The sequence below is a fragment of the Paramisgurnus dabryanus genome, chromosome 16 (assembly GCF_030506205.2).
Source record: "Paramisgurnus dabryanus chromosome 16, PD_genome_1.1, whole genome shotgun sequence".
NCBI classification, from domain to species: domain Eukaryota; kingdom Metazoa; phylum Chordata; class Actinopteri; order Cypriniformes; family Cobitidae; genus Paramisgurnus; species Paramisgurnus dabryanus.
The window spans coordinates 17,401,812-17,415,960 of NC_133352.1; the positions used below are offsets into that span (position 1 = coordinate 17,401,812).

General features: G+C 37.5%; 1 protein-coding gene and 1 long non-coding RNA gene across 2 annotated transcripts in view; one reads left to right on the top strand and one right to left on the bottom strand.

Annotated features, from left to right (window-relative positions):
* Window positions 1-3,449, bottom strand: part of tsc22d3 (TSC22 domain family, member 3) — a 32,629-nt gene extending 29,180 nt beyond the window's left edge. The window contains exon 1 of the mRNA XM_065266650.2: window positions 2,822-3,449. Coding sequence (XP_065122722.1) covers window positions 2,822-3,135 — 314 coding nt within the window. The 5' untranslated portion in view covers window positions 3,136-3,449. The remainder of the gene's footprint in view (window positions 1-2,821) is intronic.
* LOC135754226 (uncharacterized) overlaps window positions 1-14,149 on the top strand; it is a 53,482-nt gene that overhangs the window by 26,694 nt on the left and 12,639 nt on the right. The gene's annotated exons all lie outside the window — the stretch shown is intronic.

Below are 14,149 nucleotides of genomic sequence, written 5' to 3' on the forward strand. Positions count from 1 at the left end.
TCTTACGTGGTTATCATTCACAGCTTTGACCAAAATAATATTACAGAATTATGTTTTACAATAAACATCCGTCTTGGCATTGTGTGTTGTACACATTAGTGATGCTACTTCTTGTTGCCATGTCCACATCTTTTTTGTACTTACATACATACCATTGTGCCGCTAAACTATTTATGACATTGGCTCATAAAACGATCAAGTATTATTATGCCTAATATTTTGGTAAAGCATTTAGATTTATTTTGGTTTATTTTTGGATTTTTCTCGTTTGATGTTTTTACGTCTAAGATCTGGCAACAGTAAGCAAACATTAGTGCCTTTATGATTTTCTACATAGCCTAGAGGAGACAGTTTCCCCTTCTAGGCATTTTTTTTTTAGAACAGAGACCTGTCATGTCCATAATGCATGATTAAATACTTCATCAACAACTAGTTGTCCAGTTCTGCACACATTACACAGAGTTTCTGTAAATGAGGTTGTCACTCCTTTCTTTTTGCGGGAGTTCGTTCGGTTGTAGAATGGGATTGCCACTCCCGTAAATTACTGAACTGTGACTGTACATGACAGAATTAAGCACTACAAGGTAAATTTATATGCAGTGTGTACGATGCTGTCTCATTACTCATTATTATCCTTTAAATGTACAATAAATGTATCCAATATGAATATGAATTTAACATCCAAGCAAAAATGATTTGCTGACTTGACATGTAGAGTCAGTATACTGTATGTCTAAATGCTTATCAGCCAGTTTCACTATCTTTTATTTGTCAGGGAGTGCAACGTAAAGAGCAAAGTATGACATGTAAGCATTAAATATTTAACTCATATATCTGATAGTTTGACATAATCCGAATGGTGCTGTGTTGTGATACAGTATATGGTATGCAATCTTATCACATTGTCACAAACATTGATTAGTTTAAGTTTTCTAATCATCCTTTAGCTCCAGTGGACCTCAACTGTAATTCTCTTAACAATATCTGATTTTATCAAACTATCCTGTTGTCTGTTTACCTCCTGGTTAGAGAGCATGCATTCATGGAAAATATAAAGAATTCCAATGCAAAAGCCGCTAGCCGTCAAAATAATGTTATAACCGAATGCTCTCGGCATGTATCATCAAATACTTTTGCATCAAATTCACCTAATCCCGGCCTCTCATTTAGAAATGCTGGCGTGTTGGCATAATCCATTAAACCCCACTTCGATCTTTCAGCAAAAGCTGGGGACACACCTAAGAATTTTCGCACAGATTATAATTGTAATTTGATCATATCAACTAATAATTCCCAGTCTTTTACAGTTGTGCTCAGTCTTTGTTTACAGTCATAAGATAAAATCTTTAAGTGTGTTGTGTCCAGTCTTAGAATGTTTTAGCTAGTCCTTAGGTGTGTCCCCAGCCTAAGTTCATGGAAGAATTGGTTGAACAACGGCACGCGTATGTCAAGGTGCAAGACTTTTTTTATTAGTTAAAGGAGGCTTACATAGCCTTTATTCAGAAAGGACAGTGAAGAGTGAGTGGAGACGTTTCCATGCATTGAGAGACATTTGTTAAATACTATGCCTGAAGTGACATTTGTGAAATTAAAGCATTTTAATAACTGACTTATATCCTTTTCAATGCCATTAAAGTAAAATTACTGAACTTAAAATAAGAGACTGATGAAATGCTCATTTAGAAGAAAACATGTCAGACACACTTAGAGGGTTTTGCATCTTAGCACTTTATATATTGTGTGCTTGATTCTGATTAGACACATCTAAATATCTGCTTTGAATGGCTTTTGCTATTCATTTGATTAGACTGTATAACGCCACATCAACATTATGTGTACGCTGCATCACATATTAGATGAGGAAAATGTTTGCTGTTTTGGAAACTGCTGTGACTAATACATTTTATTAACATACCTGGGGTAGTGTTACGAGAGTAGAAGTTTGTTTGCTGTATAGTATAGCTATGGGGTGAAAGACTATGCAAGCACGACATTTGAATAGCCAAAAGTGTGTATTTTTCTCCACCTGAGGAACTTTAGATTACAATAAGATTGGTTTGAAATAAAATCCATATGCACCTTCTGAAAAGCTACAGTCTGTGAAGAATAGAAATCTTTTAATGTAAGTTGCATTGAATAGGGATAAGAAGGTGGACTGACACGAGATCCTCCTAAGTTTGCACTAAGAAGGCATGTTTTTCATACCAATCGTCACATTCCTGAAACCATACTGAGCCTTTGAGAGCCACCTAGTTCTTAAATGACACAGCAAAGCTGCATTTAAAGCCCTTGTATCGCCTTTAATTATGTTTTTATCACCGTACGACAAGGAAGAAGATAGATGGTAGTTTGTGAGATTGTGTAACATTTCTTGGTGTTGGCTTACGATGTGACTAATAAGAGCCAATAAGTAATGAATGAATACATGTGATATTAATCCTGTTTTAGTCTTTACGCATCTCCTTACAACAAGAAGTGAAATAATTGGTATTTTTTAGTGATTGTGTAACATTACAGGATGCTATAAGTAGTGCTAATATGTAATGAATGAATACGTCATATTAATCTGATTAAAATGAGCTTACTCATTAAAACGGGAGTGTTACCAAAACAAAGTGATATAACATGATATGCTCACAGTAAAAAGAGGTTTTGTACGCAAGCTCACAAGATCTTTAAGAATTGCATAACAAGTAAAAAATTGAACACTTAACTTCATTCATTACCAAAAGACTTTTATGGGCCATGCAAGGTGTGTGTGTTTGCCAGAGGAGAGGTGTTTGTGTGTATATTCAACGATTTTATATGTTGCTTCACATACCTGTGGAAGAAGAGCAGAATGGACAGCATGGTTTGGTCAATGTTGCTGTTGCAGATGCCTTCATTGAGCAGATAGCAGGGGTCTCGGACCACCGACTCCAGTGAGTCCTGTCTCATGATGTTGTTCAGCTTATCTGCATTTAGGTTCTGAAAGTGAAGCTGGTCTCGCAGCTGTTTGAAGTGGTTGATTGAAGTGGGGCTGCCCAGGGTCGTGGGGCCGGGTCGGCCCGAATCGGGCTCGCAGCCATTGGCCAGATCCAGACAGCAGCTGCAGCAGTCCAAGCCGATGGGCGAACGGCACTCCTGGTTTGACATCAGGGCGAGGCTGACAGGTGTAGCTCCTTACACACACACGCACAAAAGAGAAAGAAGGTGCCGGCAGGTAGTCCTCCACCTGCTCTCAGCACACACCACGGTAGAGCGAGAAGATCTTGAGAAGATCACCTTGCGTGCATTTCAGTTCAAGTGTAGAGTCTGCTGTGTGTTGATTTTTCCTCGAGTGTGCGGCTTTTATGAGCGGGCTTGTCTGTTTGCTCGTAATGATGCGGGAATGTGTTTGAAAGAAAACCAGAAGCTGCTTCTGTTTTTTTTTCTTCTCGCTGTCCACTGCCCTGCACTTTTCCTGCCCCTGTGCGTGCATACTGTGCAGACTGGAGAAAGGAGGCGGAGAGATGGAGGGTGGGGAGTAAAGAGAGGGTTGGATAGGAAGGAGGAGAAATGTCTGTGATTGGTGACCCGCTCTGGTAGCTTCACAAACAGACCCCTCCCGTTTTTATCTTACACTGCCACTCACTACAGTAAGTCGACATAACAATCAGGGTGGAGCAAAGTTAGAACGGGAGTAAAGAACCATAAAAGCTTGCTCTTTAACATGTGCACCTCAGTGCTGCCAGAGGCGGAGAGCAAACCCAGAGGACTTCCCTTGTTTATTTCACAAAACCAAATACAAGTGCAGTTTTTCTTTGTCAGGCTCAAGTTTCCTAAGGCTATTATATTCTGCCATAACTCATACACTTTGCGTGCTGTTGGTACAAATGTGTGCAATGATCCATGTCCAGTGATTCATTCCTAAAATGCATCTATGAATCTTGTTTGTCTTGTTCCAGTTTTTTTTTTCTTTCTAAGAAAGTAAATATTGGCTGCAAAACCAATATTAGCATGGAAAAATTAAAATGTCTAGTTTAATTTTAACCGTTCGTGGACCCCATTCATTTCCATAGTAGGATAAAATAATACTATGGAAATAAATAGGGGTCCACGAATGAGTTGGTTACAAACATTTCTCAAAATATCTTCTTTTGTGTTTATCAGAGAAATTTATACAGGTTTGTAACAACATGAGGGTGAGTAAATGATGACAGAATTTTAATTTTTGGCTAAACTATCACTTTAATTTAGGTAGTAATTTGATGTTTTGACTGTGTTTGCAAATCTAAACTTTGTTTAAACAAGATGTTGTTTAACATGATAAAGAAAAAATGCTGACATAGCATCAATGTACACAGCACATTCTAAAAATCATTCGTCAGTCAATAAATTCTCAGAAACCACAGATAACCTCTAATGGTTCACTGATATCTGTGTCTGAACATATGTTATCCTGTCTCTGAAAACTCAGCTAATTTTATGTGATTTATTGTTTTCTACATAAAATCATCCTACATTATGTAAAGAACATTCTCTTAAAATGTAACCTTGATATCTTTAATATGAAATAAGTAGGGTCATGTCAAACATTTAAATAAAAAAAAAATGAAAATTTGAAATTTTATGCTCCTACACCAGTGGCGGCTGGTGACTTCTTTTTTTTTGAAGCTCACGATGCGAAGATTGTCACAACATGTACGTAGCTTGTCATGTGTGTGGTTCGTCATTTCAAAAAATGTGTTCTGCGCTTTGAGAGATCGTGTGTGCATCACGTGTCATGCCAAAATAAGTGCCTGCTGCCTTGAACTTGAACTTGCAAAGAGACGCTCGCGTTTGCCAGATACTCTCATAATCTCATGCGTAATCAGAGTTTACTGTTAAGGGAGTGTCTTGTGTGTATTTCGGGAACGTGAGCGTCTCTTTTATCATAAACGGTTTTGACGCGTGTGCAGCAGGCACTTATTTTGACAAAACATGTGATGCACACAGGATCTCTCCACACGCAGGACACATATTTTGGAAAATGGAACAACACACGTGACAATCCGAACACTTATTTTGAATTAGTGCATCCTCGGAAGAGCAGTCAAGGGCCGCCACTGACCTACACTCTATGAAAGGATTTGTTAATTTTTATGCTATCTAACACATTATGTGCCATTTTGTGTTGATTTTGTGTTCAAATAAATTAAAGGGACAACACAAGATGTGTTAAAAACAACACAAAATGTGTTGTTCCAATAATAATACAGAGATATGTCTAGTTAGGGACAACACATTTAATAGGGCTTTTTACACTGGAAATAGTTAACCCTGTGTAATTCTAAACCCCAGGTTAACAGAATCCTGGGTTATCTGTTTCACATTTCACACTGTTCATACTTAAGGGCAGGGCCGGAGTGGGGCCACTTTTCAGCCCGGTAGTTTCAGGCCCAAGACCCGCCCACTTTTTCCATAGTGTTATTCCAAATTAGCACTTTTTTCAAATTGGATAAATAAAGCAACAGTTCAGCTCTTACTATAGTTTTTATTAATATCATGGTTCAACAAATAAGGTAAAAGTTAAATAATATTTCACTTAAGATAAGAAGTTAACAAAAAATATTCCTCTACACTCTAAAAAAAGGCTGGGTTACTTTTTACACATAATTGGTAAATATTGGACAGAACACATGCTGGGTTAAAAATTACCCCATGCTGGGTTAAAAATAACCCAATGTTGGGTTGTTGTTGTGCAACCATGGATTATAATAACCCAACAGTTGGGTTAAAACAACCCAGCACTGGGTCAATTTTAACCCAGCAGCGTGTTCTATCCAATATATAAAATATAAAAATTTTAGATTGTATTCCACAAGGAAAGGTTGATAAATGATTAGCATTGCTAATGCTATGAGGCCGATGATTAATGCAAATAGAAATATAAAAGTCCTAATTAAAAAAGAAAACAATTTGACAAAAATATTGAATACAATATTGGGTAAATGGCATAACAAGTGATTTATAAGCTTTTTTAGGCTGGTCATTTTTGATTGGGAAAACAAAAGGTGTTAGGGTTCTGAACACAACCTGAGGGTTAAATAACTTTTATTCATATTGTTTACTCATGGGCTCCTCATTTTCAGCGGGGGACTGCTCAGAAGCTGCTTGCATAATATTTGCAAAGTCTATGAATCGCCATGTATACACAAAAGGGTAATATTTTAACAAAAAAAAAGTTTGGCTTGTAAATAGTTTGACAACGGTATTAGCCGAATAATTATGTTGCTAATGCTAATCATTACTAGTCTTATTTCTCTTTAAATTACCTGTTGCCACTTTTGTTTGTCCTCTTGAAAATAAATCTAGGTTTGGCACATTTGGCAGCATCCTTCTCCAATGGATTTTTTCTTCAACCTGTTTTTTACGCCCTCCTCCTCTCAGACGCGTATTGTTACGGTAGGGCCGGCCCAGCCTACCGGAGAAAAGTTTTCTTGGACGTGACGTGCTATGGACCGAACCAACTCTATGGGAGGGGAAAACTCCCTCACATGGTACAACCCATGCAGAGGCTGCGCGCTGCAGTGTCAATGCGAAACGTGTGAAGTGTCATTTACATTTAAGAGAAGATAGACTCACTAACGTGACAAATGTAAAAAAAAAAAAAAAACTCGACCGGCCCAAAAGTGAAGCGGCCCACCGGGAATTCTCCCGATTCTCCCGATTACCCACCCCGGGCCCACTTAAGGGGTTAATGGATAACCCTAGATATTCATAAGCTGAGGTTTCACACTGTGCATTCCTAAACCCTGGGTTAAAGGGACACTCCACTTTTTTTGGAAATATGCTCATTTTCCAGCTCTCCTAGAGTTAAACATTTGATTGTTACCGTTTTGGAATCCATTCAGCTGATCTCCGGGTCTGGCGCTATCACTTTGAACATAGCTTAGCAGCACAATCCATTGAATCTGATTTGACCATTAGCATCGCGCTCAAAAATAACCAACGATTTTCGACATTTTTCCTATTTAAAACTTGACTCTTCTGTAGTTACATTTTGTCCTAAGACCAACAGAAAATTAAAAGTTGCGATTTCCTAAGCACATTTGGCTAGGAACTATACTCTCATTCTGACATAATAATCAAGGACTTTGCTGCTGTAACATGGCTGCGGCAGGCGTAGTGATATTACGCACTGACGAAAATTAGATATTATATAGTGCCCAAAAATAGTCCCCTGCTGTTGAAAGTAACCAAGGGGACTATTTTTGGGCACTGTATAATATCACTGCGCCTGCTGCCACCATGTTACATCAGAAAAGTTCTTGATTATTATGCTAAGCTATGCTAAAAGTGCTAGTGCCAGACTGGAGATCATCTGAATGAATTCCTAATGGGAAGAATCAAATGTTTAACTCTAAAGGCCGTTTCACATGGTACGCGGCAACTGCGAGTGTTTAGTTCTTTTTCAATAGGAGACGTGCGGAAAGCGGCAAAACGGGGGCGGTTACAGAGGTGAAGCGGAGTTGGTCCACACGCCTTGCTTGTGCACCCAAAGTCCTATTCCTTCTCCGGACATGGTACTTCATGACAGGCGCCATTGAAGATAAACATATTTGCACTAAATGCTGCACAAAACGCTTCCAATACAAGAGAAAACCTGAAGCCGCGCGGCGATTTTGCCGCTTGCCGCGTACCGTGTGAACCAGCCTTAATGGAGCAAAATTTTCAAAAAAAGTGGAATGTGCCTTTAACATTTTTATTTGCATATTTGCAGTCACAGTGTCAACAGTCATGATTGGATAAATAGCGATGTCAAACTGACTGAATTAAAACAGCGCTCTGCCGCTTTAAATAACCGTTGTACTTTCGCATCAGTGACAGAACAGGTAGCAAAGTAAAGCTCTCTTGGCTGTTTTAAGTCTCCTGGGATGTCATTTTTACTTCAATTTAGGTGTTTGCAGTAGACATATGTGATATGAGGTACATGCACTTCAGTTTCTAATTGGCTGTCTATTGCTAAGCATCGAGTGACAACATTCTGACCCCGCTTCCTTTCACACTGCATGCGTTTGGCACCACAATGCGGGGTTAACCCCACAAAAGCAAGGCTAACCCTGTTTCCGAGCAGTGTGTCATAACCCTTGGTTAATTTCAGGAATACCCGCTTCTAAATTACGAGTGAAACGATCCCTAACCTAAAAGCAGGGTTTAGAAAGAAGATAACCCAGGGTTAAGGGCAGTGTGAAAAGCCCTAATGTGTTGTTTCTCCGCAGCGTCTTCGCAAGTTTGCTAATTATCCATTATTTCTTTCTTCAGAAACTCCATTTTTGTTTATTATAACTCATATGAGCGCGTGACGTGCTATTCTTTTATGCTGCTGAATGATCTCCACTTCAGCATGGATAGTGATGAGCTCCCTAATATCTGCTTCAGTCCAGTTTGCAGACATTTCTCATTGTGAATGTTAATCTGCATGTAAACCCCTCATTTGAACCATAACTTCATGTTGCCATGACACATGCATTCTCACTACGGCACACCCCATATGTATTGTTTATGCGTCTCATACTGAGGGCTTTCCGGGTAGCTTACGGCAATGTTACTTGGTCCTCTTTCCGGGAGCTTGTCTGCCAATTTTATGGGTATTTTCTGGGACCAAAGTGCTGTGTGAATGAGGTTATTATTAGATTATGAGACTTTAGCCTGGGTTTATCAGACAGGGCCACATATGTTAAATATATTATAAAATGATATCATGCAGCATACAGTTTATCTTACTTTAACTTTACAAATTAAATTTAACAATTTCAACTTGTTTTTCTAAATTATGTCAACTTATCACAAGTCTAAACATTGACTAGCATAATCCAGTTTTTTAGCTTTTGTTTTGATAACATCGTATGAAGCATTATCTGATCTTTACAGTCTTCACAAAGATCACTTTCATTACCTGTGGTTGTTTCAGTGAAAGGTCACAGTCAGTCATCATAACAGTGTCATTTTATAGTCTGATAATTGTGGTGCTTATTATGATGTATAGTTCTATCTAATGCTATATACTGTATGTGATCCATAGTTCATCAGTGTAATGTATTATTCTGGCTTAATAATGTCTTAATTGACTCTCCGTATCTTTTCTTTAAACTTAATTTATTGTGTAATGTGACTGAATAACCCCATTATATGGGTTCAAATAATGTAATTTAGCAGATAATATGTGAATTATGATTGGTTTATTGAATGTGTATTGCACCCGAGACACGTTAGGGCCATTTAAGGACTTTGCCATGGTGGGGTCATGCGAGTTGAAAATTTGGCCCTCTGCTGGTGAACACATGGTTGTGCAGGAAATAACAGAGAGAGACAATATTTGTTTATAATATTGATTTGCACGTTTATTTGTCATTAACAGCTCAAGGCTATATATGCAGTTTTTAGTTTTCAACCTACGCAGATTGATACACACTCTCAGCAAACCAATATAACATACAGTACTGTGCAAAAATCTTAGGCCACCACCACGCCAGAATTAGATTTGTTGTTTTTGCAATGTTATAGTGATCATATATAATTGTTTCTCAGTCTCTTTAATATAATACAGTCAGAAAATACAGGAAATGTGTATGTAGTATTAAAAACTGTATAAAAATATAAACTGATGTGTCAAGTTTTTAGGGTAAACTCTCCTTCCACTTGAGCAATAGCAGGAAACTGCAGAATCTTTCAAACCTATAAAATTAAATCCTAATTTCTAATTTTAAAGAAATGTGTCTTTTTGCTTAATTCTGCTAAAAAAAAGCCGCTCAAGATGTGTTTAGTGTCAAGAGAGGTCTCACTAAACACAGATGAAGCCTAAAGAAGACATTTAGTCCTGAATTTTTTTTATTAAAATTCCTGTATTTTCTGTTTGTATCTTAATAAAATAGATTGAAAAATAAATATGGATGGATATTAAAACTTCTAAAACAACAAGTTTGGTGGTGGCGGTCTAAGACTTTTGCACAGTATATAATTTAGTGGTCAAAATTATGGATTTTTCTTTTATGTCAAAACCATTAGGATATTATGTAAAGATTGTGTTCCATGAAGATATTTTGTAAATATTCTACTGTAAATATATAAAAACTTTATTTTTGTACAGGTAAGTGGACACAGTTGCTAAGGACTTCATTTGGACAACTTTAAATTGATTAAAACTTTTAATCCATTTTCTCAATATTTAGATTTTTGTACCCTCAGATTCTAGATAGTTGCATGTCGGCCAAATACTGTCCTAACAAACCATACATTATCGGAATGCTTATTTATTCAACTTTCAGATGATGTATACATCAATCTCAAAATATTGACCCTTATGACTGGTTTTGTGGTCCATGGTCACATATTATGCTTACTAGATTATTAGTTAATGTTCATTAAAGCAGTTGAACAATTCAATGCTCAACCTTACTCTGAAAAAATAAATCATATCTCAAATCTCAATTTGTTGGCTTAAATACCAGTGCGAGGTCACTGATTAAGTTTCAAATGATTCTCCATATTTAGGTAAGTGCAGCTTTCAGAATTATAAATACTATTTGTTATTTGGTGAGCCATCCCTTCTCCATGTGTTGAATACTATTGCTTCAATTTTGTGCATTTTCATTTGCAGAATTTAGGGATGCACCGATACCACTTTTTTTTTTATACAAGTACGAGTAGTTGCATTTCAGTACTTGCCGATACCGATACAGAGTATTTAATAAAAAACATGATTTTAATTTACAGGTAACAGCTTTAGTCATATAATTTAACAAAAGAACAAGGGACTAGTTTTCCAGTTTGTTGTAAACTCTGCCTCTTTGGACAACACAAGAGGCATTAACCCCTTACATGCCGCTCAAACATAGACATTTCTCAGACAGTGGTATCAATCCCTGGTATCGGGGGACTTTTAACGAGTACGAGTACTTTAGAAAATGTGGTATCGGGGCCGATACCCGATACCAGTATCGGTATCGGTGCATCCCTAGCAGAATTCCTACAAAGTTGTCTCTCATAAACGTGTGTGCTTTTTGTCACATTAATGACACATATATCAACATAAACAAACGGCTTTTGGGACTAAACTTTGGTTCAGGCGCACAACCGCGACAACACGCATGAGTCCAGTGAAAGTGTCTATTCATGAATATCAGCGACGGCACTTGTCTTCCGCCATTTTGAGTACCTAAAGTGGTTGCAAAAGAACTAGAAGCTATGCCTTTTATATGTTGTGAGCATCAAAATCGCTATTTTTACAACACCAAGAAAGCTCGACACAACATGATACTTTGCTCGACGTATCCCCTGTGTCTCTGCAAGTGAACTCGAGCATTGGGAACATTGTTTGTGTACACAGAGTTTACTAAAAAGAAAGTTTTGAACAACTGACTTTGGTTGTTTTGGTGCCCGTGTTAGTTTAGTAGCAGCGGCTGGAACGCATCAGGGATTGAGTGGGCATCACACCCTAACCAAACTATTTTTTTAAAGTATCTTTTCATGACAGTCGAGGTGCGAAATGTTTTCTCTCGTAGCCATTTCCTGAAACCATAAGAATCATAGACAGTAAAAGATAAGAAATCCGTAAATTGTAGCAAGCTACCCAATGCTTGTCAGTAGCCTACTGGTACTCGGTAGGTACTCAAGATGGCGGCAGGCAACTGGAATGATGTAAAAGTTCACATGACTGATATTCATCAATAGACTGATATTTTGCTGATATCTGGACTCAATACTGGTCTAGGCCTGTTGGTAACATGGATTGTGAAGAAAGTATCACAGACACATCAATCTGCAAGTTACATTTTATATTTTTGAAGAATTGTCCATTGTAGTCATATTACTCTTTTTCTTTATAAAATTGTTTAACATGCACATAGTACTGGTGTTTTTTCTGCGATACAGATTCATTGCCCATTAATTATTTGTTTTATGCAAAGTGTCATACGGCAAATTACAACATACACATTTTATCAATATGTGTGTTCCCTGAGGTTCGAACCCATGACCTCTATTGCAATGCTTTACCGATTGAGGTACAGGAACACCGTCCGCCACAGATCCCCAGCAGTGCTTTCACAGACCTCTGGCTGAACTTTCTGACTGTAAAGCAGCACTGCCTGTAGCCCCCAGCACCCCGAGACGCACACTCCACCATCTATCACACATTATTAGCAGTTATATGGGACTCCACCTGCTTTAAGTTCCACCCAGGCCTGCCATTGAAAATGAATTGTGTCCTAGAAGGTCACTAGATCTAAGCAGCTCCCTGTTTTATGCTTCTCTGCCTGCTGTGTACAGCTTTATCCCACTGCTTTAGTCCTCTCACCTGCTTAGCGCTGAATATGTTTGATGTAAAAAATAAATAAATAAAATGGTTAAAGTCAGTAACATCATAAACAATGTAATTAAATTAATTAAATACAGTGTGTGAAACATAAACTAGGTTATGATGGTGTTGGCATACTGTTATTATCCAAATATGTACACCACACGCCCTTTAAAAAGGTCCTAATGTGTACCAATAATAATAACAATAATGTTTTATTTATATAGCGCTTTTCAAGAACCCAATAATACTTTTTTACAAATGCATACATTTGGTGTACTAAAATGAACTGTACTTTTTGAAAGGGTACCGCCCAAGTGACAGCTGGGGTACATATTTTGACTATTTTTTCTGGCGGGGTAGTCTCAAGCTGTTTTTCAGTGCCAGTCCAATTCATGTTAAAACATGCACCCCTACCATATAGCCTAGGGTGAATTAAAGGCCATGTGACACAGGTGGGTTACATATGCTATTGGTGTATGTGTGTGTTGGCTGGAGCAAGTGTAATATAAATGGTCCATTTGAGTGTGACCTAATGTTTACACAAACACCCTTACATTGACATTGCTATGTTCCAGCATGAAATATGCAGAACCATCCAGTGCAGTTTGTATTTCAGCTTTGGCCTCTCACTGGTACACAGTGTGTCGGCTGTGGATTTAGAAATGCATGCTTTGGCAAAAGTCAAATGGATGAAATTCAGTCTTGTGTTTGATCCAATACATGCCAACTCCTAATATAGCATGCATACTGTTATCGGGGCTTAACATGCAGGGTTGTGCTTGCATAACAGGAGGTTATGGATGCAGTTTCTTATCATCAAATCAATTTAAACCGAAGGTCTGTGTATATTTATGTATTTGTCTTGTCAGGAGAGCAGAGATGTAAACTTGTTTATTGTAAAAAAGAAATAGCTTGTAGCTTGCATTCTTGCACTGATCAATCCAGACCCTTTGGAACCAAAGCAACCATTTCAGATTAAAGGTCTGTAATCCAGTTATGCATCTTGTTTATTTAACTAACTTGTGTCAGTATGTGTGTGCATACTGATCAGCCTTCACATATCTAAACTAAAATAACCAAACTCATCTACATGTTATTTTTTATGTTTTCATGTGGTTGTCACATGAAAGGTCAGTAGGTTCTGAGGTGAAGGGTTTTCTATAGCTGATTTTCTCTGAGTCAATACAACAACACGCTTATTTTGCAATAGTAAGTCTTATATCTTAGTTCTGATATCTTATGCAACCTTTCTAAGTAAATTGAAGCTGTTTTAAGGTTTTTAAAATATTTTATAGGAAAATAAGGCAAAAATACCAAAAAAGTTTAGAGACTACAAGTATATTGGGAATACTGCACATTCTGTATTGCTTAAATGTTTGTAATATTGTTAAGCTATTAAAGATGTATCATGTGTATTAATAATACTTCATGACTCTTTTGCTTATCATTTTACTTCAGGCTAAAGGAATGAAGCATTACTGACACTAAGTTTTGCTGCCATCTTTTGGAGTGAAGGTTTAGTTACAATTTGGAAATAACCGTTTTATATGTGCTCATCACAAGCAAACACAGCCAAATGATGAATGAAGATTTATGAAGTATAAAGATATATCAAACACTGAAGAAATACAGTATTTAGGCTTAATCCAGGTAAATTGTCACGTCAAAAATTTTTGAAATACCTGAATTCAACCCTATACCAGACCCTGGACCACAAAACCAATGGGTCAATGTTTTCAAATTAAGATTTGTACATCACTGAAAGCTGAATCAATAAGCTTTCCATTGATGTATGGTTTGGTTGAGTTACAACAATATGAATATTCGCGGGTGCAAAAATCGAAATGT